This window comes from Amphibalanus amphitrite, unplaced genomic scaffold (assembly GCF_019059575.1).
Source record: "Amphibalanus amphitrite isolate SeventyFive unplaced genomic scaffold, NRLGWU_Aamphi_draft 001820F_arrow, whole genome shotgun sequence".
Classification (NCBI taxonomy): Eukaryota; Metazoa; Arthropoda; class Thecostraca; order Balanomorpha; family Balanidae; genus Amphibalanus; species Amphibalanus amphitrite.
Window position 1 is genome coordinate 42,591 of NW_024883313.1, and position 27,453 is coordinate 70,043.

Consider the following 27,453-nt stretch of genomic DNA (forward strand, 5'->3'; position numbering starts at 1 on the left):
GCCGCCGCAGGGTCGGGGCGCCACCGTCGCCGTCGGTGGCCTCACTGGGGCACTGGTGTGGGCAGCGGCACAGGGTCAGTAAGGTGACGGGATCGGCGGCGGTGGCACGCACGGATAGCAGGTGAGCGACGGCGCGGCGGGGGCGGCCGGGAGGGCTTCTGTCACCTGGGGGACCGGGGAAGGGTGTCAGATGGGATGTTTGGGAACATCGGGTAGGGCGATAGTTTTTTTTTGTGGGCTTGGGGTGCGCAATGTCGAACGTATTTGAAAACATATGTCTGTTTTTATAACTTAAAATGTTCATTTAACTGCCCTACCTTATGTTTATCTTTGGTCCATTATTCTTCCTCAACGATGTGTAGCCAACAAAATGCATCACAAATTGTTTAGCAACTAAGCCATGCAAATGATGAGTGAACACACTTAAAGCTGACTAACGCTACTTTCGTTGCAACCATATGGTTCCCTTATATTTAAGGAAAAAATTTGACTGATTAGAGCAATAAAAGCAAGAGAACACAACACCTATCTTCGATGGAAATGTGAACATGCATTTTTAATCAAGAATTAACATCAATTTATCAAAACATTCAAATATATTCGATGCATTGCATTCCTGGAAGGTTGTGTAAACATTAACTGCATAGAAATAATAGACGCATGGTTTTGAGACAAATCATCATCGAATGCACAATTTAATTTTTTTTTAACGTATTCTAACTTCTAAGTACCTATTCCCAGCCACGGTGTTGCTACTGTAACGGATGAAAACTAACTATTCAGGCAACTGAGGTGTTTTTCTGAAGTCATGCATCTACTTGCATTGACGTGCGGTTGAGCAGTTGGCTCCTGACTGAATTGAAACTTTGCTATATTTTTCATCCTGCGGTATGGAAGATCTCTCTTGATGTTATTGAGATATTAAATCTTACCGAAATTTATTAGCATCTTTAGTATATTAATTTGCTCACATTTTCTCCTGCTTTGTTGCCCTATTCATTTCTGTAAAATTATTTCCATACATTTTAGTCGTAAAATGTGCATCTTTTGTACAGATCAAAAGGCATGGCGCCTGTTTTCCCTGCTTTCCATTTTGCGTTAGCGGAATCAGTAACGGATTGATGTTGGCAGTAGGTATGTTTATTTTGAATGCATTAATTGCACGTCGAAACATTTGGCTGTCACGCCTCCTTTACAGGGGCGGAGCTTCCTATACAGTTAGTGGGGCGGCTGCCCCACCAACTTGGTATTTTGCCCCATCAATAAGCGTTTTTTCCCCACCAACTTTAGCTGATTTCTAAGACTTTGTTGCTTTGCAAATTAATCTTTTCGCATTGAAGAGCTTTGCAATGTCTGTTTGATGCAAAATATTATATCTGTAATCTGTAATGATGAGAATTGATTCAGTGTGGCATTTTATTCAACTTCATAATCGAACATTGTAGGTTTGACAACTTTTTGCCCCACCAACTTCCCTGGAAAAGCTCCACCCATGCTCCATTGGTTGCATATTTTAAATGTGATACCTAAATAACCTTTGATGCTACATGCCTTTTTAATTAACAGAGGTCCTGACGTTATACAATATCCAATATCCTTTACCATCATTACATAATGAGCGATTTCTAATTAAAGCACGCCTTGACAGCGTGTCCTCGTCGCCAGCTGTTGCGAGCTGTTGCTAGCAGTGATTGTCACATGCGCCGACCGCCAAACAGCCCTTATCGAGCTTATCATGGCGGCCATGAACCTATCAGCATCCGAGGACAGGCTGGGGAGAGATAGGCCCTCGTTCCCCGCGCCCTAACGCGGCTTATCGCTGCCAGCCTCGCGGTCCGCCGCACGGGTAGACTGCGCCGCCGTGCGCGGGTGTGTTGCGGCACAGCCTACCCGCCGCTGTGCAGGCGGCTGCTATTCCTTACGAGACGGCGCGGTGATGTGATCGGCGGGATAGCATACTATTCCAGGCGGCGATGGTGGCAGCTTACGCAGGCGATTTGAGAGCTGCTTGGTCTTACAAATATCGATATTCGTTATATTTTGGTACAGGTAATTTTGATTCCTTATCAGAACAGATTGACCGCAACAGTGGTTATGGAAATAATTGTTCAGTTATATGGACTGTAACTATATTTCGAATGCTTGGAGTTTTGAATATATGACATTTGTTTATGAACTGTGACAGCCCGAGGGCAAAGATTTTGGTTGTGGGACTTGTACAGAAATAGCGTTACGCATCATCAAGCTCGGCTTTTTCACCATACTAGACATTTCATAAAACATGTTAGTTTGTAATTCAAGAACATTGACGAATAGTTGTCATGAGCGATGTGCCTAACGTCTGCACTCAAAAGTAATAGATAATAACTAACGTGATCCTATGATCATATCAAGACATTTGAGGCTCGTCATTATCTCAATTGTCGTTAACTGGTATCTCATAATGAAGGAAACATTGTTGATCGGCTTCAGCTTGCCTCTAACGTATTCTTTGTTCAGAAATGTTTTGCTGATAATGCTGCCTAGCGTTTAATTGAGTTAAATATTTACGTACGCTGCAACATCGTCGGTAAGATAACTAGCAGCTCACAAAGCTGAAATAGTTGTTGTGTGGCCTAAAAAGAGGATGATCTGGTAAATGTTGTCTCATAACAATGTCAAGATGATTTTACATTTGTTACGGTCGTGTTTCTCCGAAGTCGGATTTTGCACTTTGCGGTACGATACGCTGATCCAGCAATGTTGTGTGCTGAGGTCGCCTCAGCTGACGAGGACGGCACGTGACAATGTGCCGTGTTGACCACCGTTAACTAGGCTCACAGCAGCACACAGGAAACAAACAAAGTAATCATTGTCGGCCGAATCGCTGATCGACAGCACATACCACCCGCCACCGCACGCAAAGCGAAAGTGGGCGTTCCCTTGGGTTCTGAGCGATACGCCCACACGAGGGCAGTGCCTGGACGTTTCCCTAGGGGAATGGTGTTACCTTAAACTATGTTTCCGATACATAGCTCTAAATGCCTGTGTAACGCAGATGCCTTTTAAAGGGTGATGCAAATGTGGATTGATAGGAAAATGCTTTTACTTGTGCTACATGACGTGGAACGCTGAAAACCCATTTTATGGATGTATTCCTAAATATATGATATGATATGAACATGCCACTTGCCGTGTAAGATGTTGAACGCTGCTCTATGTATTCCATATTCGCACGCTGCTGAGGTTTTGCCTTTTAGTTGTTTCCGATTTGTTTGGGAGCAGCCGTCACCCACAGGGCCACAGTGCTCGAAAAAGTTTATTTCGCAAGCTTCCTTAAATTATGGACAGCAAAGTCGGACGCTTATTTCTGTCGCCATTCCTACATTCTTTGGAAATGACGTGCCTTTCCTCTGATATTCGCCATGCTGCCTCTGTCATGCCCATGTTGCCATGCCGTTCTTTGGGCAAAGAATTGCATTACAATCTAGCGCTTCTGTAGTCATCTAATTTGATTCCTCTCGCACCTCGGCACCTGCACCCATTATGCGCCGCGAACACCTGAGCCTCAGTCAGCCGAACGCCCGGGGGCGAGTATTGAATGCGTGCGAGTGACCGACCGAGACCTTACCTCTCCGCCGCATCGATCCCCCCAGTGACGTCCGACGCGTGCCGACCAATCAGCACGCGGAACGCGTGTGACGTCACCGGGAGACGGTAAACACGGCCGAGCCGTCGCCGGATGTAATCTGTCAGGTGGGGCGGTAGATGCACGGCAGGTCATCATCGGGACGGGGCGGGGTTCACGGTGAGATGAGTGAGGCCTTATCTGGGACGGCACCAGTCAAATTCTGGATGTAGGACGGCCGCGTTTCGTGGTGATTTCTGAAGGTTGTAAGAGAGCAAAAATGTTTTTGACCATATGGGTTGTTGTTTAGTAACTTATATCAGCCGTAATTTGAATATGGCTGTTTCACAAACCTAGTACGAGTTTCTTGCTATATGCTGCAATTGATCAAATGAATTAAGAGACCGTGGGGTCGCATGCTTGAGACGATGTTCATAAATCAAACCCGCACACAGAGAAGGCATGCCAAAGACCTGGAGTTACCAATTACACATTTATTAACTTAATTGACTATCTATGATGCTACTCACTTTTCGCATTTAAGTAAAACCGTGTGCAGCTGTGACTGCAGCTTCACTGCGAGTTTCCCTGTCAAAAAGCTATCGCTGCTCTCTCTCTCTCTCTCTCTCTCTCTCTCTCTCTCTCTCTCTCTCTCTCTCTCTCTCTCTCTCTCTCTCTCTCTCTCTCTCTCTCTCTCTCTCTCTCTCTCTCTCTCTATCTCTATCTCTCTCTCTCTCTCTTTCTCTCTCTCTCTCTCTCTCTCTCTCTCTCTCTCTCTCTCTCTCTCTCTCTCTCTCTCTCTTTCACCTCTCTCTCCCTCTATTTCTCTATTTCTCTCTTTCTTTCTATTTTGTATCCCTCTTTTTCTGTCCTGGTTACTGTCCTTTTCCCTTTCTTTCTCTCAATCCCGCTAGTAAACAATGCAATTGCGTCCACTCATACATTTACCCATTCAAGTCGACTTGTGTTCAGCGGTCTGTGACTCTGTCCCTAACTACCTTTTTGCGTGCATTATTTCCAAACGCCTCTCGTTCACAGAAGCACAGTTTTATTACCCGTGACCAGACCATTACAAAAAGACGACAACAACCCCAGAAAACATCCCGAACAATGCAGAAAAACGCCCCGAAAAACGCGCCTGAAAAACGCGCCAGAAAAACGCATAGCATTTCGCCATCAATCGTGGCTGTGTGTCGGTACCACTTCCCGCCGCGAATGCCGCCTTGGCGCCATCTCATCAGCAAGACGCGGGTTCAACGACCCGCCGCGCAAAAACGCCGCGCAACGCGCGCAAATCATGTTTTGCGCGCGCCCGCCCCCCCCCCCCCCCCCGATGGGAAACGGGAGCCGACGGGGCTCAGCTGAGGGCGGAAAAACGCGCGCCGCGCCGGGCCGCGCGCGCAAAAACATCCTCATCGGTCGCGTCTGTATGCATTTGACGTCGCCACGACGGCCGGACACAGAGCGAAAAAGACGCCTCCGTCGCGACCGACCGCCATTGTCGCGAGGTCATCGCCCCGGCTGTTGGTGTGAGCTGCAGCTCAGTTTTTATGACGTTTTTTGTTGGTTGCGCGGTGTCGCCAAGCTCCTGCATTGGCGGTCAGAAAATACATGATCGCCGTCGCTGTGACGGTGGTCTCGGGAGGATTACTGCCTGGAATATTCGACGGATGACGCTGTCAGGGTCGGCTCGGATCGCTCTGCCAAGGTCATAGTTGGGTCCGCTGTAGCTTCGGCTTAGCGTTTTATTTATTTATTTATTTACTTATTTATTTATTCTTTACCATTTCATTAGCTGCTCCGTATCGACTGTCTTGCTACTCTGGTCCATAAAACTCAAGGAAGCAAAAAAAAATATGTTTACTGTATTTTATTTTTAAGATACCCACATCAAGCCATATCGGCAAGGACTCCAGTTAACACTTCTCTATCTTTTTAATTCAATCATTATTTTCTTTAGACTCCAATGAGCAATAGATACCCATTTCTACAGAAAGCTTCTTGCTCTTTTGCTCCTTCATCCTTGCACCACCTATAAACGGATTCTGCTTTCAACCAAGATGGCTCAGTCTGCGGCGTGGAACAATCTTTTCGTACCACCGAACGAGGTCGCGGTTCGCACGGGGGGGGGGGGGCTGTAGTCAGCTGTTTCGGTCCCAGTTGGGGTCGATCGACGCTAGAGACGGCGTCGTATGGGTCGCGGTGGTAATTGTCGGTCACGGGTGAGGGTAGGAAGCCAGCCACGGAGAGACAAATGGGCGCTTTTGGGCATAGAATTATTCTGCCACAGCTTCCAAACTTAACCGAGATGTAAAGATCTAATAGGAGCTTGAGTATATTCCTTCGGAACATTTTTCTATTCATCTTATTCTGAATTGCCTTTTGCTTACAGAAAGCTGTTATGTCGTATTTTCATTATTATAATTGCTTGGGTAATAATTTTTCAGTGATGCTTTCCACTTTACAGTGTTGTCATTATCCAATGAACTTCCGGCGGCACAAGGCTACTTCCCAAATTAAAGTGCCGGCCTAAAAGCGATTTAACATCCCACGACGGGCTTGACATTCGAATAAGCTTTGTCAAAGCGTGTTCCAGCTTCGCGGATTCAGCCCTCGCTCAGCGGGCATTTATTTTATTTATCAGTGCCTGGAAAGGACATTGCATGTCATTATGCTATGTTCAAAGTCAGAGTGAGTCTCCGGCATGTTAGCCCGAAGGTCAATTTCCGCCGGGAAAAGTCCCGGCTTGAAGTCTCGGGAAAGCAAAGATCAGAGCTTTTGGGTGTGTGGTGCTCCCCAGCCGTTTTGGCTCTGCCCTAAGCGCCCTGATTTACATAAGCTCAATATTGACAGTTCGAGAATGACCTTGCTCCGTCGTGTCCTGAACGCGGATAAACATTCGTGAAATGGTCGGGGGACGCGTAATGCAGTTCCATACAAAAGTGTCATTCTGTGAGTAGCACTCTGCACTTGTTAGCATGTGCACTAAACAGCCTCGCTTGCATCGTTGGAAATGCATAATATCACGTCAGCTGAGCGTGTGGCGTTTGCCACTTGCAACTCAAAATTTGATAAGCATCTTCCTGACACCGAGAAATGATGTTGCGTCGAGGTCAATTTTAAGGCCTTTTCAAGAGGTGATATAAAGTGATTTGATTCAAGACTGATTTGACCGCCTTGTCTTTGATTCGCTTCCCCCCAGCAATCCTTCCGAACTATTCTTGGCAGTATCGCTGCATAACCCTGCCATTTGGCAGCATATGGCAGCAATTTGGCAGCGGCGCTGCCAACGGAGCGTGAAGCGTTCACTGGGGACTGCTGAAGCCCCACTGAGTTCGAGACGCCGCTGCGTCGAAAACAGCCTCAAACGCCCGGTGGCATAGATCACGACCTCAGCCCGGGGGTGACCTTGGACGTCCTCTGAATGTCAGCGGCCCCGCCGAGTTAGTTGCACGCGAGCTGTAATCAGTGTCTAGCCGGAGGCGGGCCGCCGTGGGTTTGGAGTGCAGCGGTGCGCGCAGTCAACAGGGTAGTTCCGTGCGCGACTCAGACCCGAAAACAACCGGTCGGATGTTGTTTATAAGAACGGGGTCAGTGACTTTGACATGTCTTTGTGTATGGACGAATTGGTCTCTGTCGGGTCTGGGGTACTGTCGTGGATAGATAGGTCTTTTTGATGATATTTCTGGTCGGGAGGACACAAAACAAACACGATGAATCAGTTAGATGCCACTGTCTGACGCTGACACATCACCGCATTGTCATGGAGATCGTTGGAAACGAACGGGAGGTGCCGAGGAAAGGGTCATAGGGTGCTCGGGGACGGGGAGCGTGCCAGTGGTTGTGCAACACTCCCCTCCCCCTCCCCACCTCCTAAACACTCCCAGCGGAACAGTTATAACGACCGTGCGACCCTGACTACCTCGCTGTCCCACTTTGACCCCTAGCTCGCCCTCCCCACCCCCAGTAGCGGCAGAACGCTCACAGCAGCGCCGCGGAGCGTCTCAGACGGCTCGGCAGCGTGATTGACGCTAACTTTGTGCCGCAAGTTAGCGCTGGGTCGCTAGTGTGGCGTTCTGGACGTGTTCGGAGGCCCGCGCCGGCTCAGCGGAAGCCAGAGTGGGCGGAGAACTATAATGATGGTGCTCGTTTGCTCCGGGTCTGGCGGCGGCATTACGTCCTGCTGTCCGCCTACGGGCGTTGTTGTTTGTGAGATAGAGATGACGCGCAGATGAGCGTAGTTCCTACGACGGGGAAGCTAATGTCAATGAAATAAAATTATAGTTGTGTTATTGCCGTAAAAGCGAGCCTAGCACCATGCTGCAGCAATGCAGCCTCGAGAACATCGCATGCATCTTTAATGTGGCAATTGCAAAGTCGAAAAACTGAGATTCCATTACCCTCCTTATCTCTTCTCCCTCTCCTCTATCTCAACGTCTCTCCCTTCCTGTCTTTCCCTCCCTGTCTCTCTCACCGTCTTGTTCTCGGCATAAGGTTTTGTCACACTGCAGTTCTCTCGAAAATATCTTCCTAGTCTTTTGTCATCTGGATTCATTTCCACATAACATTCCTTGTTCTCAGAGGTATTGCATCCCACTGTGTCATTTTCCTCTACCAGCGATGTGAACCCAGATCCTCTCCTCCTCTAATAGACCTCTATGAAGCAGCCCTCCAACCTCCAGCCCTCCTTCTAGCCTTCCATCCACCAGCCGCTCTCTGTCGTTTGTCTCAATTTACCCCGTCGGCTGGGCTCGATAGCCCCATGAGGCCTGACCTCGCGCTGTGGCTGTCGGCTGTCGCCTGAAGCTGCCGAGGTCACCGCTGCCAATAATCCGTCCCGGCCATGTTATCCGGTGACTTAGTTTGTCTTTGCCAGCTCGGCTGACTACTGATTATCAGCTGATTGCTTGTATGGTTTGGCTCAGATATAGATTCCTGATTGGTCTAGGTCCATGACGCCGCTTATTTTTGTGACCTTGGTCTTGGGAACACATTTCTTCAGGCATAATGCGGGTACTGTCTATGTCTACTTGTGACGTTATAGATGCTCGAAACATCACTCCTTTTCGATGGTCAGCTCATTTTTGACACACAGTCGAAATCAAACGTCTGCCCGTCCGTCGTTCATAGATACGAATGTGATTCTTTTTGCAGTTGCGCAGCTTGCTTGTCTTTCCTAAGCCGTTGCATTGGCTGCTAATCTCGCTCCGTAAACACTTTTGTCCGACGTTCCGTGGATAGTCTCGTCTTTTCCCGTAATTGTCAGAAGTTTTGCTTTTGCCGCGTACCGCCGTTCGTCACGATCGTTTTTCGTCTTCGTCTTCTTCGCGTACCTTTCGTTTGGTCCGTTCCGTTATTTTGAGCGAGTGGGCACAGCTCTATCGCTCCACCATTCCGTTCAGTCATTTCATGCTCCCGCCGGTCCATCGTTCCGTTTTGTCATTTCCTACTAGCGGATCTGTTATATCGCTCGTTCCGTTCCGTCGTTCCGTTCCATCATTTAGTGTCCCGGCGTTCCTTCGTTCCGTTATGTCATTTCTTCGAGCGGGCCCGTTATATCGCTCCATCGTTCCGTTTCGTCGTTCCGTGCCGTCGGTCCGCTCCTGACGAGGTCACTTGGGTCCGCCCGTCGCGTCGACCGACGGTCTGCGTCGCCGCCGTCGCCCGGTCGATGGTCGGTATCGATGTGCCGCCGCGCCGTCCTTCCAATGTCGCCGTCGTGGCCGACGCGACGGCCTTCCAGGGACGCGTCGAGAACGACGCGACGGCCTTCCAATGTCGCCGTCGAGCACGACGAAGGACGCGGCTGCGCGGCGCCGGGCGGGCTGGGACCGGCGGGGCGGCACGAAGAGGTGGCGACTGTAAATGCCGGTGTAGCTTGCAGGGGTTACGAATAGGGATGGTGTGGAGTTGGGTGTAAACTGACGTTCACAAACTGGTGAACAGTGAACTGGTGGGGCGAGTAAGTGTGATTCGTTCTGCTGGAGTTTCCCATGACAGCAGATATTTTGCAGTAAAACATGGAATGCAATGTATCAGGATGAAGTGATATTTATAGATTAACTTGGCGGAAAACTCATCAGGTATCCAAGTACCACAATCATTAACTTTTTTTATAAGCAAACTAGCAGAGTTCATTTTCAACCAGAGGCCTTTTGCGCCAAACACCAATATAGATTGAGTCGTGTTACTATGTTCGTAGTTAGCTGACCTACGATGATAGATTCTTTCTCACCAGCCCATAACGTAAGTCTGCAGTTCTTGAGTAAAATTCTAAGTAAATCGCCACGGAAAACATATGTATTTGACGTATTTGAGTGTGTATCCCTTGCAGCAGAATCCAAGTAAATCGCAATTTACCTAGGAAGGTATTTTGGCGCAAGAGGCCTCTGGTCATGAAATGTCCCGAGTTGCATGCGTTCTGTAACGCCATGCAACGCTGAATCACACAAACTTAATATTTAAACGGTGCCATTTCGTTGAAATCCCTGCTAAGCCGATCTTGCAGAATGTATCGTGTTGGCTCGTATGACGTTTGGCGCACAGGTGTGCAGAACTAAGGTCGGCTTTTGTGTCTGTTCTCTGTCACACATGAAGTGGGACTTGTCACCAGTCTGGTCATTATCTTCGGTGACACCTGATCCTCAATAAAGCAGGCTATCTGATAGTTACTGCCCAAGATTAGTGCTGAGGTACTGTGGTATTTATTATACCAAAGTAATACACAAGAACGGACATTGAAAAAGTACAAGTCCCTGATGAGAATCTAAAACAAGCAGTTTGAGATTTCATAGAATACCACAAAATGAGAAACATTGAACTGTGGAGAGTCCACCGGCACCGTTGAAAAGAGCTGCGCCCCATTTTCAAATTATATAACATAGTGCAGAGCCAAAGGTAATTAATGTATTGCAAGGCGATTGATCTTTGCAGCTGGACTTTTGCCACCGCCTCCCGACGCAGTTTAGAGTTCGGCGGGGACACTGCTCCCGGTGACATTTTACTCTCCCCTCCCTCCCTCTCTCCTCTACCTGACTGCCAAACGACAGCATGACAGTGGCCACGAGCCAGAGATAGCACACGGCGACCCTCTGCCCTCTCTCTCTCTCTCTCTCTCTCTCTCTCTCTCTCTCTCTCTCTCTCTCTCTCTCTCTCTCTCTCTCTCTCTCTCTCTCTCTCTCTCTCTCTCGCTCGCGACCTTGGCCTGTCATCGGCCGCTATTTAAACTGACTACCATTTATTCTGAGCAGGACGCGCCGTTGGTTTCCACAAGTGCCGAGTGAGTTGTGCGTGGTGGTTTGAGTCTTCGTCAGCTCGTGCTATTGTTTGGAACGCGACCCTGCTGTGACTCGGCTCATTTCGCTGGTCAGTGTATCAGCAAGTGCGCTCACAGCGCTGCATTAATGCGAGCGCCGGATCTTTGAAAGTTATTGGAGGACACGGCCACGGGTCCCACAGGAATGATCCTTTGGTCGCCAAGTGAGCGTTAGGCCCCCGTTGCCCGCGCCACTATCACCAAGCGTTCGCCTCAGTGCTCCGCTCGCCGTCCGTCGCAGTCGACGACTGCCGTTCGCGCCTCTCGGCTCTCCTGCCAGCGGCGCGCCCGTTCCTACACTCCCCTTCGCACCACCCCGGTCAGGGTCTGCCCCGCGTCTGTCGGCGGGGTGATTTATCTGTCTCCGACCCCCGTCTCCCTTTGCTCCGGTCACGTTCAGTGGCGCCCGGGCAGGGTCCTAACCTTCCATAGCCGCGTCGCCGCTATGAGTTGATTAGGCCCCCGTTGCCCGCGCCACTATCACCAAGCGTTCGCCTCAGTTGGCTGTCAGCGGCCGAAACCACTCGCGTCGGCTCGTTTGTAGGGGGACGGCCCCTAAAAAACGCCAAATACACCCAATGGAATGAAAAAGTCTTAGGCTAAGCGTCCGCTGCCCACACCTTTCTCGATCTCTGCTGAGCAGTTAATGGTTTGACCACGAATCCGGGCACATGCCGCATGCGGAAAGGTTCCCAGTGTGTTCCGCTGGCGATGCCCGGTCTGTTATTGCGGCATGGCTCTTGGTGGTGAGTTTGGGTACTCGAACCATTAGTTAGTGTGAACCGGGGCGGCGAGGGACTCCCTCCACCCCAAGGTCGGCTCCCGTCCTGAGTCAGCTGTGACTGGACCCCATACTCCCCGCACAGTGCCGCCAGTGACTCACTGTCGACCGGCGTGGGGGCGCCGCGACCCACTAATGGAACGTGACCGTGTTCGGGGTGTTCGTTAGTCGTCTGCCTCTCGTGGCCGCCGGGGGACCAGCGGGGGAGCCGGGTCGTGCGGCGTCGGCTGGTATCAGGTTGCGGCGGGCGGCCCGTCCCGCCGCTGTCGCCCGGTTTGAGGACCGTGGCGGCCCCACTGTGGGCCTCTGTGGCCCCGCGGACAGTACCGGCAGGCGGGCCCGCGGCTGCCCCGGCGTTGACTGTCTCATCAGCCGGTCCGGTGTCATGGCGGTGCCGGGGCTGTGCCAGCGGCCGGCGGCCGGCTCTGGCTCCGCCGATGGCTGTCTTCTCTGACTGGCGGTCGGCGCGGGCGGCCTTGGGGGAGGGGGGGGAGGGGCGACTGTGGTTCCCGGCGGCCCTGCCGTGTCGTTCGCTGATATTCCGGTGTGTGTGAAGCCATGCCTGGACACACTGCGGTGAGAGGGGGGGGGGGGGGTCCGATCCGATGGTTTTGTCCTCGTGTCGGTCTTGGACCCCCGTGTTCACGGCCTCGGGGTTGTGATGTTTAGCCCGGCACGCTTCCCGGCGCCTAAACCGACGTCATCGGTGCTGGCTAAAATGGAATGCCGCGAATCTGGGATCCGTGGCCTGGTTTCGCCTTTGATATCGTGCTGCAGATTATCTAGTCGTCGGCAGCGGTCCCGTAGACCTATGTTGCGCGCAACTTAGCCGCGGCGTCGGCGGCGGACCCGGTTTACGTGCTCATATGACCGCACATACATCAATGAGGTTTGTATGGCCATGTGGCCGTGAATGACTGGTAGAAAGGTTGTGCATAGATTCCGGTGCTGTGATGGCACCGCACGCAAAGCACAGTGCCTCACGGAAAGTAGGAACGGTGCATTGTTAGCGTACTTTAAACGCACCTACCCCTACCTAAGAATCACGTGCTGTTCATGAGGCCTGTGAGCACGGGCGCCGATGACTTTTCTGCCGCTCCGTTCTGGCCTGCGGGATGACAACTTTGCCTTGCCAGCGCATGTGGGGACTCACATTTGGCAGCTGCTCGCACGGGTTACCGTGGGTGGGCAGGGTTCGCGAAAGTGTCGGCTGCCAGCTTGCCGCAGATTGCAGTGTCGCGACGCTTACTCGGAGTCTCGAGATTGGGGAGCCGGCAGGCAGCGGCGTAGTCGGTGTAGTTGTGTCCGGGCATGATCTTGCATGCATTTTGTCTGTGCTTGCTCGATTCCTGCACTCAGAATACACTTTGAGAGCAGTTTGAATAAAGACTCAATTGAGCGCTGAAACCAGCCTCAAATGTGTCTGATTTTAAAACGGTTTCAGTAAGGCTTCCTAAGGGCTCATGTACCCGAATACTGGATTCAAGCGATACCGAAACTGGGGTTCGGACTGGAAACTGGTTTCATAGTGAGACTAATTTTTAAAAGCTTGACACCGAAAATAGGTACCGACTGAGCTCTGTTTCTGCGATCAATGGCGTTGCTCAGAAAATATTCTCAAAATGTGTGATCTGTTTTGAATCGGGGACATTAGCCCGAAACTGATCTCTGAGACCGAAAATGGAGAAACTGTTTTCTCAGTGTGTGCGGATTGTTCGTTCGGTCTCGTCTGCCACCGTTGAGCCCAGTGTTTCGGACATTTGACGAAAGAAGTTCATAGTCTGTCGATAGCTAGATGCCTGTCGAGTTGCAGAGCAGCCGAAGCATGACGCAGACCGGGTGTGTATGTGTGTGTGTGGGGGGGGGGGGGGTGCGTGTGTGTGTGTGTGTGTGTGCGTGTGTGTTAAGCGCAAAGTGGCCGAGGCGTCGGCAGCGGACCAGGTGTGTAGTGTAGACAGAGTGGCCGAGGCGTCGGCAGCGGACCAGGTGTGTAGTGTAGACAGAGTAGCCGAGGCGTCGGCAGCGGACCAGGTGTGTAGTGTAGACAGAGTGGTCGAGGCGTCGGCGCCGGACCGGATGTATGCGTATGTCGATTTGCAGAAATACGGAGGCGGCCACTTAGAAAATACTTTGAGACCTTTTTACAAAGAGACTCCTTGAGTGCTAAACCGAGCCTCCAAGGTGACTGGCTGAGATGTGTTTCTGCGGCAGCGTATGTCCATCAGGTTGCGTTCGGAAGCGCTTCTCGAAGCGTGGTCTGTTTTGACAAGGGGCATTATCCCATCTAACCAACCCCGCCACGTTGCCTCGTCAACAAGTGCTGCTTTATCTCGCTATTGAAGCGGCTCCCAGGCAGGTTTCGTGTCAGGTTTCGTGGCAAGATGTTATATGCGATGACAATAGCGTGTCTGAACTACGCCTGCCAGACTCCGATCGAATCGCCGGCGTGACTAAATGGTCTGCGTTCCGTGTTGTACGGTACGGCGGTGAACCTCCACGAGTGACCAGGTCGCCGGCGATCGACTCAGGCTCTGATGTCACTAAAATGCGCTTTAGTAAGCTAAGTGCCTACCGTGTTGCAGAGGGCCGAGGTGACGGCGGCGCACCTGGCGCCTGTAAGTTGCAGAGTAGCCGAGGCGTCGGCGGCGGGCCTGATGCGTGTGCATGGGTTGCAGATTAGCCGAAGCGCCGGTGGCGGACCCGATGTGTGCAGGGGTTACAGTGCAGCCCAGGCGTCGGCGGCGGGGCCGATGTATGTGCATGAGTTGCGGAGTAGCTGAGGCGTCGGCGGCGGTCCTGATGTACTTACGTGCAAGGGTTGTAGCGTAGCCGAGGCGTCAGTGGCGGACCTGATGCGTGTGCGTGAGTTGCAGGGTAGCCGAAGCGTCGGCGGCGGACCTGATGTATGTGCCGTTGCAGAGTAACCGAGGCGTCGGGGGCGGACCTGATGCATGTGTGTGATTTGCAAGAGTAGCCGAGGCTTCGGCGGCGGACCTCATGTACGTGCGAACATGGGTGGAGAATTGTTTTCACAGTTGGTATGGCGCCAGTTGCTCGAAACAATACTATCGTGTTTTATTCTTATCAAACTGAAATCCTTAAATTTCGTAGCTTTTACCCTGAAAAGTTGGTATGGCATTGCCATACCATCTTTTAAGTTGGTGTGGCGCGTGCCATGCCTGCCATACCATATTCTCGACCCATGCCGGTGCAGATTCCACGGGGTGGCTGAGGCTATACGACGGCGGGCCTGATGTGTGTGCATGAGTAGCGGAGGAGCCGAGGCGTCGGCGGCGGACCTGATGCATGTGTGTGAGTTGCAGAGTAGCCGAGGCGTCGGCGGCGGACCTGATGTATGTGCGTGATTTGCGGAGTGGCCGGGGCGTTGTCGGCGAACCTGATGTGTGTGCGTGGGTTGCAGAGTAGCCGAGGCGTCGGTGGCGGACCTGATGTATGTGCAGTGCAGTGTATTGATGTCAACTACGGAAAAACGGAATACCGATACCAAACCAAGTACCAGCCTATGGTTCATTATACCATCAAAATACCGAACACATTAACTAGGAATCAAATACCAAGTACCGAGTTGGTATCAGTATGGTATCGGTATACCGAAAAGTTGTATCCGAGGACATCTCTAGTGCAGAGTAGCCGAGGCGTCGGCGGCGGACCTGATGCATGTGCGTGCCGAGGCGTCGGCGGCGGACCTGATGTATGTGCGGTGCAGAGTAGGACGTCGACTACGGAAAATCGGAATACCGATACCAAACCAAGTACCAACCTAGGGTGCATACCAACAAAATACCGAACACATTAGGAATCAATTAGCAAGTACCGAGTTGGTATCAGTATGGTATCGGTATACCGAAAAGTTATATCCGAGGACATCTCTACTGCAGAGTAGCCGAGGCGTCGGCGGCGGACCTGATGCATGTGCGTGCCGAGGCGTCGGCGGCGGACCTGATGTATGTGCGGTGCCGAGTAGGACGTCGACTACGGAAAATCGGAATACCGATACCAAACCAAGTACCAACCTAGGGTGCATTATACCAACAAAATACCGAACACATTAGGAATCAAATACCAAGTACCGAGTTGGTATCACTATGGTATCGGTATACCGAAATTTGTATCCGAGGACATCTCTACAGCAGAGTAGCCGAGGCGTCGGCGGCGGACCTGATGCGTGTGGGTGCCGAGGCGTCGGCGGCGGACCTGATGTATGTGCGGTGCAGAGTAGGACGTCGACTACGGAAAATCGGAATACCGATACCAAACCAAGTACCAACCTAAGGTGCATTATACCAACAAAATACCGAACACATTAGGAATCAATTAGCAGTATGGTATCGGTATACCGAAAGTTATATCCGAGGACATCTCTACTGCAGAGTTGCCGAGGCGTCGGCGGCGGACCTGATGCATGTGCGTGCCGAGGCGTCGGCGGCGGACCTGATGCATGTGCGTGCCGAGGCGTCGGCGGCGGACCTGATGTATGTGCGTGCCGAGGCGTCGGCGGCGGACCTGATGCATGTGCATGAGTATGTATGTGCGTGAGTTGCAGAGTAGCCGAGGCGTCGGCAGCGGGCCTGATGTATGTGCAGTGCGGAGTAGCCGGGGCGTCGGACGCATTGCAGTTGCAGAGTAGCCGAGGGGTCGGCGGCGGACCTGATGTGTGTGCATGAGTTGTAGGGTGGCCGGAACCAGGTGTTTTGTGTGTATCGCGTCGCAGGTTGGGGTGCCGCGTTGCACGACCCTTCAAAGCGTGCCTACCAGGCTCCCCGGTTTCCTTTACGATTGCGTGTGCGCTTAATATGCCTCTGAATAGATGCGCGTCAGTCGCCGGGGAAACCATCCTCATGGTGGCGCCGCGTCAGTCGCCGGGCAACCATCCTCGTGGTGTAGCCGCCAAGGAACCGCACTCCGCTGTACGTACCCCCGAGCCGTGCTCGATACGCCTCACCTGCCGTGCCGGCGTTAGTGTGCCTGACCATAGAATCCTTGTAGCCGTTGGTACTCCCCACAGCTTCCCTGGCTCCCTTCTCGCTCGCTCTCCGCTCCACTCGCCGGCGGCCATGTCGGCGTTAAGGAGTGCGTGATCGGATAATCCTCGTAGCCGTTGGCACTCCGCACGGATTCCTTAGCTCACTTCTCGCCCACTCTCTGCTCCGCTCGCCGTCCGTCGCAGTCGACGACTGCCGTTCGCGCCTCTCGGCTCTCCTGCCAGCGGCGCGCCCGTTCCTACACTCCCCTTCGCACCACCCCGGTCAGGGTCTGCCCCGCGTCTGTCGGCGGGGTGATTTATCTGTCTCCGACCCCCGTCTCCCTTTGCTCCGGTCACGTTCAGTGGCGCCCGGGCAGGGTCCTAACCTTCCATAGCCGCGTCGCCGCTATGAGTTGAGTATGAGGGTCTACGAGTATGTGTGCTACTGTGCTAGCCTGTTACGGAATGCGCTGAATGTGGAGGGCTGCAGGTGCCCGCGGCATTGCCAGGTGTTATTGATTTACATGGCGCAGCCCGCTGTCGAATGAAAGAGCATAGTTGAACGGGCGGAACTTTATCGTTTGTCGGGGTAGCAATTTATGTATCGTGGTCTGGGCCCATAATCGCACACGATATTGGGAACGGTAACACTGAATAGTTTCGATATGGGGCAACGGATGCAAAGGGACTTTACATTTGTAAAGCCTAGCTTCTGAGGCGATGCTTCGTAAGGTGTAACCCGCTTCCACAGTTTCCTGATAAAGTGTTATGTATTTTACAATACCATTTGCTATTTTTGTTCAGTTCTGCCCTTTGCAACGACGCACAACAAACAACGTAGGCTCATATATCGAGATGGATGAAGAAAAGCAATCATGCTAAGCAATAATGCAGTTGGAAAATATTCATATTTTTGAAAGGTTTCAACGTTTGAAGCCGTAGCGTACCACCCAAACAAACCCACATTTCTTCGCGATTAGAGCTTACGATTGGGGATCGAACCCTGCGCACTTGAGCTCGCTCGTACCGTAATATCCTGTCGATGGGACGCTCTGGTAACTGTAATATCAGCCCACCCATCGGAGGCCCTATCAGGTGGAGACGCGACCGGCCTATCGAACTCGGCGGCCGCGGCTCCGGAGGTGGACGGGGGGGGGGTGAAGCCCCACCTTCGCCCTGTGACCTTCTGGTGACCTTTAGCGGCACCACAGCGTCACATGTGGCAGCTGCCACCCCCTACCCCGTCCCTGCCTCCTACACCGTCAATAGCACCCAGGTATAGCACGTTCTGTGCTGGCGCAAGTGTTAGCTGTACCCAGATTCGTGACGGAACAGTCATAGAAATGCCTGACGGAACTTGATTGGATAAAAACAGGATCAGATGGAGCTGAAATCGGTCGGCTTAGAACCGTTTTTGCTACTTCCAAGATCTTTGATGAACGGGAAACGTCAACTAGCCTTATATCTGTGACAGAGGTCTTTGCTTGCATGCTGATATACAACTAATATAGCCGGGACAAAAGATAGCAGTGTTTTCATAAGACTTAAGCAAGAATGCATGTCTAAATCAATATGTCGAGCACACCAGAATTCCTCTTTGCTCCTGTGCTATTTATTTACGCCTTAGTATTCGAAAGTAACTCTGTAAAGTCTCTGCCACGCTGTAGTCGAGGTCCCTTGACAACAGTCGCCTCTTGCCCTCCCTGGAACCGAGATCACACATCCTCCACTTGTGTTGCTGACAGCGAGAGTCGCCTTTCAGCCTGATCATTAACGCTGCGTCGCTCTCGGCGTTCACGGGCTGTGGAGCACGCCGAGCGTGATACAACTTCAAACGGATCCGTGTCACGGCCGCAGGCCCCGAGGGCACGGACTTGACCCGCGCTGTGTAGCGCCTGGATGATTTAGTGTGCAGAGCGGAATGGGCATTGGGCATGGGTGTTGATCACACTGTCATAGCGCTGCATGAAATGCTAATTTATGGTTGAGACTTTTGGCGGAAAAATAACGTTGTCACGCTCACGGGTGTGGCCTGGACGGGCTATTTTGAAGTCTCCTATGAATGATAAACTATGAAATTTAGATCTGCCAACTCGTTTGTGGTTGATCCACTGCATTTGGATTGAAAGCTGATGTGGATTGGTATGTGATACAGCATGGGGAATAAATTATTTGATGACAATTGCTAACCTACTTACATACCGATATCGGTCTTCGCAATGTAAGATCACGCCTTTTCTCTTTCAACCATTTGGTTCTCTTCGAACCAAGAAGTGTTATTACGCCGTTTACCTCTATCGGAACAGTTCTCCTCCCTGGCTGCTAATTTCTACAGCCGTTACCTATTGATTTTCTGAGGTGCTTGCTCTCTGAAATCTTCATTTAAAAGGTCACGGAAATGCAGTGCTCTGAATCGTCTGAGATGCTCCACCGTGACGGCGGAAGTGAGGATATCTTCATTTATCGGTTCGTGGGAAAGCTCTTAGACTTTACTGTATCAAATACCCGCCTGGATACTGGCAGTTCCTGGAACACTGGGCATAATAAATTATGTAGGGTGAAGTACCAGTCCAAAGGTGAAGAGTTGAAGGAAAAACTGCCTGCAACCTAAATGAAAGTCTTTTGCTCAGAATCGTCACTGAAATCATATCAAATTTAAAAGGCCACGTTTACGTGGCATTTCTGGCATTCCTTTCCAGCCTGCAACTGTGAACTGAAACGTTACTGCAGCTGTTTGTTTGTCGGCCTTGAACGGCTTGGTGTCACACACTGTACACGGCTCGTTTTCACCGACAAAAACATCGTTCTAGCGCCGGTCTGAACCGCAGTTTAGACCGTCATCGTGTCACAATTGGCCGGGCCGGGGGTTAGAATTCAGCCGGCCCCGACCGACAGACCGTGCCACTGTCAAGGTTTGCCTCCGGCGGCGGGGCTGGCACCGTGCCACCCCCACCCCCATCCCCCTCGCGTGACCGACCCCTCCCCGAAGGTCACGTGATTCGCGTTGGCAGCGGGGACGCGCAGTCAACACGGTCCCTCGCGCAGCCTGCCTGGTGCGCGGAGCAGAGGCGGGTTGTTCCCAGATTGGCTTTGTGCCAAAGGGTGTCATTTGTCCGGTCATCAACTCTTCTGCTGATGCATATTTCTTCTGCCAGTCTTGAAAGAAAAAATATAAGGAGAGCATTCCGTAAGGTATCTTTTTAGAGAACGGGTGATTTTTTTAGATTATTTGTTGCATCAATGGATTTCACGAACATTATTTCATACTCAAGGCTGGTCATGCTCCTGCACAGACTGCAACATCACGCATTAAATCCTCCCCAGTCCACAGTGGGGATTTTTCCGATCTAGCACGTATTTATTCGTAGAGGGCAAACCATAGGTAGTATTGTAGCCAGATTGTGCACAGATGTTGGCTGGTGTGTTCTGGTGAGAGTGTTACCTGTAAATGTGCATAATCAACATAGTATAGGGGGGTCAATTGGACCCCCGGCTCAGCTGTTTGGCCCCTGATCAAGCTAGAGCTTCGCGGAAAAATCAAGCGTGCTGTCTATGACGAGATGAGGCCGAATATATCCAATTTCAAAGTCCAAGGTCATTAGTTGACTTTCCAAGTCAAGTCAATGGCCCAACTAAAGATGGAAAATCGAGACCTCTTGGAACTTCGTAAAGTTAGGATGTTACGGGATATTTTGGGGTGCTGATCACGAATTTCATGTTAGTTTTGATCACAGACGATGTCTTCATGCATTTAAGCCAGGTCGGGTCAGGTCAGGTCAGCCAGTAGACGTCCTGCCGGCCATCCATAATAGGTGTCACCTACTACTGACAGCTTCGTAACATGGTACGAAGGCACCAGAACTACTTCGTAAATATTCAAATGGTTGCTAAATTCGAAATCAACACCAAAAACTACCCTAGAAGCAAGTAAAACTCGAAAAAGTGAACCAAGGTCATCAAAGGTCAATGACCTTGACCTGACCTTCACGTGACCTTGACACCCACCAAAATGCATGGCACCAGCATCATTTCACATATTTGAACGTTTAAAACCACAAAAAGACTGGAAACCGCGGATAATGTGAGCTGGCATACGCCGAATCGCGATTCCGGCCAAACATGGTCTCGAGAAATATGCCACAGGTCAAAGGTCAGTTGGGTCAGAGTCATGAAATTTTTAGGTTAGATGTAAAATTGATGATCTCGAGGGCAACGAAAGTTTCGTCACGATCGGCTGCTTTTTGCGCGAGTGATTTGCGGAAAACCATGGGGTTTTATCCGACCCCTTCCCCCTCCCCCTCCCCACTAGTGCTAGGGTTAATAAGGTTGCGGTATGTATAATTTACGCCTGTGATCCTATTCCTCATGAACGTGTCTCAGAAAATATGCATCATATAAGTCAGGAAATAAAATTATTCGCCTATGTCTGGAACATACCTATATCGTGCTGTTTGCTCTAGCGCTCCTAGAGTGGGGTATTAAGATACTCTAATGCGAATATTCCGTGTTCAGGCAAGTTCCGGCAGCCAAACTAGGCGTTGTCTTGTGCAGGAGAAAGTGGCGAATTGGATAGGATATGTTTCGGAGTGGAAAAGTGTGGAAAACATTGTTGATTTCCTACATTTATCTAGAATACCATTCCTTCAATATGGTGTCTGTAAGGGTTTTTTGTAAATGGCATTTTTGTGACCTTAGTAAGGTTGTGGCATACTTTCTGTTTGCCATTCCATTCCTAATATAGGTGCCTTTCAGAAGATATGCAACTTTAAGAACTCGCAAGAATAAAACCAACAGGACAGGACAATGAAATTGAGCCATACTTTCGGTCCTTACTGAGCCCATTGAGTAATCACGCATGAGTGTGAACTTTGGGCGCATTTTTCCTAGTGTTGCTGTGGACATACAGATAAAACAATGCCATATATGAAAAATTCAGACATTTCTTAGCCCCACTGACACATAAAATAAACAAAAACCCAAAAAAGCTTTTTTGAATTAATACGCGCTAGATCGGAAAAATCCCCACTGTGCAGTCGGGCTGAATCTGACGACGACCGTGACGTGTTTTCTGGTTGGCACCGTGATGTGACAGAAGCCGTGACTTGATGCCTGATACGAGCGTGCCAGGTGCTACAGTTTATCACTAAGGTGGCGATGTGGCTGGACATGACTCATCCTGATATGCACTCTTTGGGTGAAATATGTGGCTAGGGCGTTGAAACAAGGGATAGTCCCGGACCATGAGCTGGGGCACAGCTAGGTCTCTTGTTGGCGCAGTGACAAGCATGGTGACGTGTTTTTCTGCCAGTTTGGGGATCTTATGGGGATTTGTCCCTAAGGATGAGTTTCAAAACATGTTTATGAGAGTGGAAGAGGAAAAGTGAAATACCGACGTTATTTACCTCACCATGAGCCATTATTTTTCATGTCAATGGCCAGCTTTTCAGTCTGGCTCTCATGCTGCAGAAGAGTCCATTTACATAGTCCTCTCCGTTCCAACCAGTTCACGATGTTAACCATATTCCTTCTTCACCCGGGGGGGGGGGGGGAGGGCGGTAGTTTCTTTTCACTGGCTCTTGTCACTGACTCTTACAATGCTTTTCTTACAATACAACCGACAAATCCTTCTAATTGCTGCCTCTCGCATACCCCAGTCTGTCACAGCCCCCTGTCGCCGACCAGGCACTGACCGTCTCCTCCTTCTGTTTCAGATTGCTCTTCGCGGGCCCTCACCGACCTCCACCATGCAGCTGGAGATCCAGGTGGCCCTCAACTTCGTCATCTCCTTCATGTACAACAAGCTGCCCCGGCGAAGAGTCAACATCTTCGCCGAGGAGCTCGAGCGGGCGCTGAGGTTCCGCTTCCAGAGTCACTGGTACCCTGACAGACCGTGTCGTGGTTCGGCGTACCGATGTCTCCGCACTGGCGATCCCCTAGACCCGGTACTGGATGTGGCTGCTCGAGAGAGTGGTTTGGCGCTCACCGAAATCCGTCAGAATCTTCCTGAGGATTTGTCTGTCTGGATTGACCCCGGTGAAGTCAGCTACAGGATTGGAGAGAAGGGCACGGTGAAGCTGCTCTACTCGGAGCCGGCTGGAGGCGCTGAGCGACTCACTGAAGAGCGGTGCGACCGAGAGGTGACATCCACCTTCAACCCGGAGGCGCAATGCTTCCGGCCGATCGACGCGCTCTCGGCTTCGCTCGGATCGCTCTCGATGAGCGCGGCTCCAACTGGCAGCCCGTTCGGAGCGCCGCCGGCCGCCGCATCGCCGGCTCCCTTCAAGTCAGCCTCTCCGGCTCCGTTCGCCCCGCAGCGCCCCCGAGCGCCGGTCACCTTCACCACAGCGGCGTTCGCGCAGACGAAGTTCGGCAGCACCAAGCTGAAGAGCAGCGGCAAACGCGGCAACCGCATGTCCCCTACAGAGTTCAGCAACTACATCAAGCAGCGAGCGATGCTGCAGCAGCCTGCCCTGCTGACGCCGTTCCCACAGCATGCGAGGCCGCTGTCGCCGGCAGCTCCTCCGCCCCCTCCGCAGCAGCAGCAGCCCCAGATGGAGTCCTTCTTCGCCTCCAAGATGGCCACAGCTCCTCCGGGAATGAACACAATGCTGGATGCCGTGGACGCGTTCTCGACACCCCCTCCGCGCGCACCGCCCGGCGGAGGCGCCATGCTGGCCGCGCTGACCCCAGAGAGTCAGCAGCTGCTGGAGAGCCTGACGTACGCCTCCAGTTCGCATCTTCAGCATCTTCTGGTGGCTAACTGAACACAGCTGCTGACTGTCCGAACACGCGTCCTACGGGACCGGCGGCAGACGTCGGCACGACGTAAGGTGACCGACATCAGACAACGCGAGTCGGGAACAGGTGACCGAAGGACATCGTGGTATCCTCTAGTCGTTCAAGCCACTGTGATCGTTCTCTTTCGTAGTTTGTAGCCGTTGCATTTTGTGATAGCGAAGCTCGCGGCGTGGCTGATCGGTTGACTTCACGACGCGAAATCCTCAGCGATCCTCAGCGATCCAGGGAGGTCCTTGCCGATCCCTGGATATCCTCGGCGCTCCTGGGTGTCGCTCTGCGGTCGTCTTGGGGTCTTTCGTGGAAAATGTCCCGGGGTGACTCTCGCTTGTCGGAGCGAGCGGCCGTGGCCCGTCGGTCGGGCCAGCTTGCCACGCGAGGATGGCGTGGGTTGGGCTCGCGGGCTCCGATCGATACGAGGTGGGAGGGCCCCGCGAGACCCGTCTCGACGTCGGAGCTCCGTGTTGGCTGCTACCAGGGCTGGGAAAATGGGACTCCTCGGACCTTGAGCTGTGTGTGGACACGAGAGGATGATCAGGAGTATGCATCTGGGTTGTGGGTTGGAGACATAATTCTAACTCATTCGTGAGTTAGACTTGTGTGGTGGTTTGGCTCATGAGCACGAGTCGTTGCGTTCTTTGTGGGCGCTCCGGCTTTCCGCCCCATCCTGTCGGTGAGAAGGTGAGACTTCTCATCTCTTTCATTACAAAGGAGCGCGGAAGACATCGACTTCGAGGAACAACGCGGAAATACCAGGGGTGACGCCCCGCCATTGTGAGTTGGCGTTCTCGAAACTCCAACCGTGTTAAATTTCATTGTTGAATGGCATTGCCAGCTGAGCAAAATCTGGAAGAATGTTGGTGTTGATTGTTAGAATAACTCGTTTATGGCAGCTACGCTTTGGCCTGAAATTCTGACTCCACTTGGGAAGACTAGTACGATTGATGTTGGTATGTTCGGAATGAAAGCTTTAAGAGATTCCCAGGACACTGACGAATTGAAGAGCGGCACAATGGGCCCTCTTAGCTCCGTATCCTAAAAAAAGAACTGGCGTAAGCGTAAAGACGAGGCACTTAGCCAGTCAAACTTCATACCTCTTTGGGCCAGTATCGGAGAGCGAGGAAAACCAGCTATCCGAGCAAGATTGCTAGTTAAATGGTACCTGAGCTTGTAGTTATACCTCCTGCTGGAACTTTCACCGACCGATCGCACCGGGCTTTAAGGAATCGTTGTCTGTTGTGTGGGCCGTGGGGCTTATGAAAGCGTGATGATAGCGCTTTGTTGTTAAAGGTAGAGTTTATGCTGAGGGAGAGTGATTTAGCTTAGAAAGTTGCTGGATTGTTGGCGTGAAAGATGTGATATATGTCAGTTGTTTTATGGGTGATAGTAGACACATTTACAGCTATGAGCATTGCTCGGGAGGGTGCAGTGATAATTTATAATCTGTGTGACTGTGGGTAAGAAAGGTAACCCGTATCAGGTATAAACTTTCACCTAATGTCGCATATATCGAGGCTCGGAAGCTGTGTTGGCTGTCAAGAAGTAGAAGCTCCTATAATTAAGCCTATCTGCGCTGGAAATGTCATGGTGATCTTCATCTACAAATTGGTCCCAGAACCCCTGGTAAATTCATTCAGCTGAGTACTCGTAACCCCGGTTCACTTTCGCCTTTATGCAGCTATCCACGGCGAAATCCGGAATCGAGCGACGCGGTGACATGGTACGTGCGACACAGGACGTGCCGCAGGGAGGGACGACGACACGTGGCCGAGGCGGCGGCACGTGGCACGTGGCACGGCGCGCGGCCTGCCTCCCCGGCAGCGCCAGCGCCGTGCCGACTATCTCAGGCGCCCCAACCCAAATCCTGAACGGTACAAATGTTCGCTCGGGACGGACGACCGAGCCGCCGCCTGGCAGGGCGCGAGAGAGGCTTTATTTTCGGCGGGTGGTGGACTGTTTCCCCTCTAGCAGGTGGGCTTGTAGCGCGTGAGCGGCGTGACCCCTCGTGGCCCCTCGAGGTGCCCACGGGCGTCGAAACCTCGGGCCAGCGCACGCCTCTCCCCACCGCCCGCCGTCGCCGTCGGCGCCGCTGCGCGGGGGGCTAGAAACGTCGACCGCCGGGCCGCTCGACCCTGTGACCGTCGGCGAACAAAAGAAGGTCATCTGGTAACACGGTGGAGGCTGCCAGATGGAGCCCACCACCGACTGACGATGGCTGGCGGCGGCGGCGGCGGCGGCGGCGGAGTGGTGAGGAAGTTTGTAAATACGAGCGCTGTTTGAAGCGGGGCACCTTCTCGGGGTCTCGGCCACGGCAGCGGCCACCGGCTGTTCGCGGCCGTCTGTTCGACGCGTTCATGTTACTGTGTGCTTGCCGGGCAGCGCTGTACGTTTGCTCTTATCACGTGTCGGATCCGACCGTCCGTCAGCCGATGTGACGCTTAAAACTCGAACCTCTGGCGGCTCGCGTGACAGGCTGGCTAACAGAAAGGCACGAAGCGGAAGGGAGGAGTCAGAAAAGACCCACGACCTTGAGACATGTCCACGTCTCGGTACCACCGAGACCTCTGTGCTCCCGGCTGCACCGTCAGCAGTTCATCGTGTTCGCGAGCTGCCGTCAACAGATCACGCTGTGCGCGAGCGCCGCGTTTGGGCCGTGTTCGATGTATATTCACCGACGTTTATAATAATCGGTCGCCGTCTCCGTTGTGCGCGTTTTCTAGCTGCTGCCGTCGCGGCGCAATGTCGGCCGTTGTGGTCGTAGTTCAGTGTGTTTGTACGTTTTTAGAGTATGTTCCGTGTTGGTCTGATCACCTGGCGCCATCTGTGCACTGTTCTCGGCAATACTATTCACCGATGTCGGCGATAGATGGCTCTGTGCGCTCGGCAGCCCACGGCGCCGGCCCTGGCTCAATTTTCTCCTCTGTCGCGGATGTGTCCGTTTCATCTGACACACATATGGCAGCATCTGGCAGCTCCTATGGTCACGACTAGGGTATGTTTGTGTGAGTTCTGCTCTCAGGCTTGTGTATCCATCCCCGTGTTATTTAGGATTCATGTATGATCAACGCCTACATTGTCTAAACTCTCGTGTGCATCGCACCACGACGGAATATTGAGCGTGCGCTAGCCGGTACAATGTTTCGCATTTTACTCTGCCGTCGCACATGGACTAAAATTGATAGAAGAGCACCGCGTTTCGCCTCACGCAGTTGTCAGGTCGCGTCAATGCACAGTGGTTGATCGATCCGTCGTTCACAGGGAATGCTAGCCCTGTCCGTCCGAGATTGCAAGTCTCTGAGTCTTTGGAGTCTGAGTCCCCGAGACGAGTCTCTGAGTCAACCGAGGACTTGATTCCGAGTCAACTGGGACCCGTTACCCACTGACTCGACTCAGCCTGTTCCCCTCCGGCAGTATCTGAGACTTGTCACGTGACCCACCGAGCACACAGCGAGCCATAAACTGGTAATTTGACGAGGCGAGATGTGGAGCTCTCTGCACGTGCCGTACCCGCTCCTCTATCTCTCTGACGCCGAGCATATAGCGTGTGAATTGAGTTCGGCAGATCGCGCTGTCTGTATTATACACATGACCTAGTACTAAGCCATACATATTATGTGTGTGAAACATATAGCCCTCTCTCTATTCACGGATAGACTATAATTTTCATACTATTGTACCATTTTTAAGTTTTTATTAAAATGTTTGTGGATTGAACGTGTTTTACTGGTGTGGCTGAGAAGGAACGGGGAAAGAAGGACGCTAGCTGGACTGAAGGACGAAAGAGCGACCAATATATAGACGATAATGCCTCACACAATTACAGCCATAATATCTAGAATATCTAGAGCAACGAATATGTAGATCTAATAATATCTAGAACAACGCCGAAGGAACTGTATTGCAACGCGAAATTTGCCAACGCTAGCATTATCTGCGGGCACTTATTAGTGGGGTTTGTAACACGGTATTTC

The 27,453-nt window shown here is 51.9% G+C and overlaps 1 protein-coding gene across 1 annotated transcript; it reads left to right on the forward strand.

Annotated features, from left to right (window-relative positions):
• LOC122375338 (protein Tob1-like) lies at positions 1-27,193 on the forward strand. The gene is made up of 2 exons (XM_043354660.1): positions 1-121; positions 22,399-27,193. The coding sequence occupies exon 2, from the start codon at positions 22,432-22,434 to the stop codon at positions 23,449-23,451; it is 1,020 nt and encodes a 339-aa protein (XP_043210595.1). The 5' UTR covers positions 1-121; positions 22,399-22,431; the 3' UTR covers positions 23,452-27,193.
• Positions 27,194-27,453: the final 260 nt, after the last annotated feature.

Coding starts and splice junctions, on each gene's coding strand:
- LOC122375338 (XM_043354660.1), top strand. CDS start 22,432: ATGCAGCTGGAGATCCAGGTGGCCCTCAACTTCGTCATCTCCTTCATG.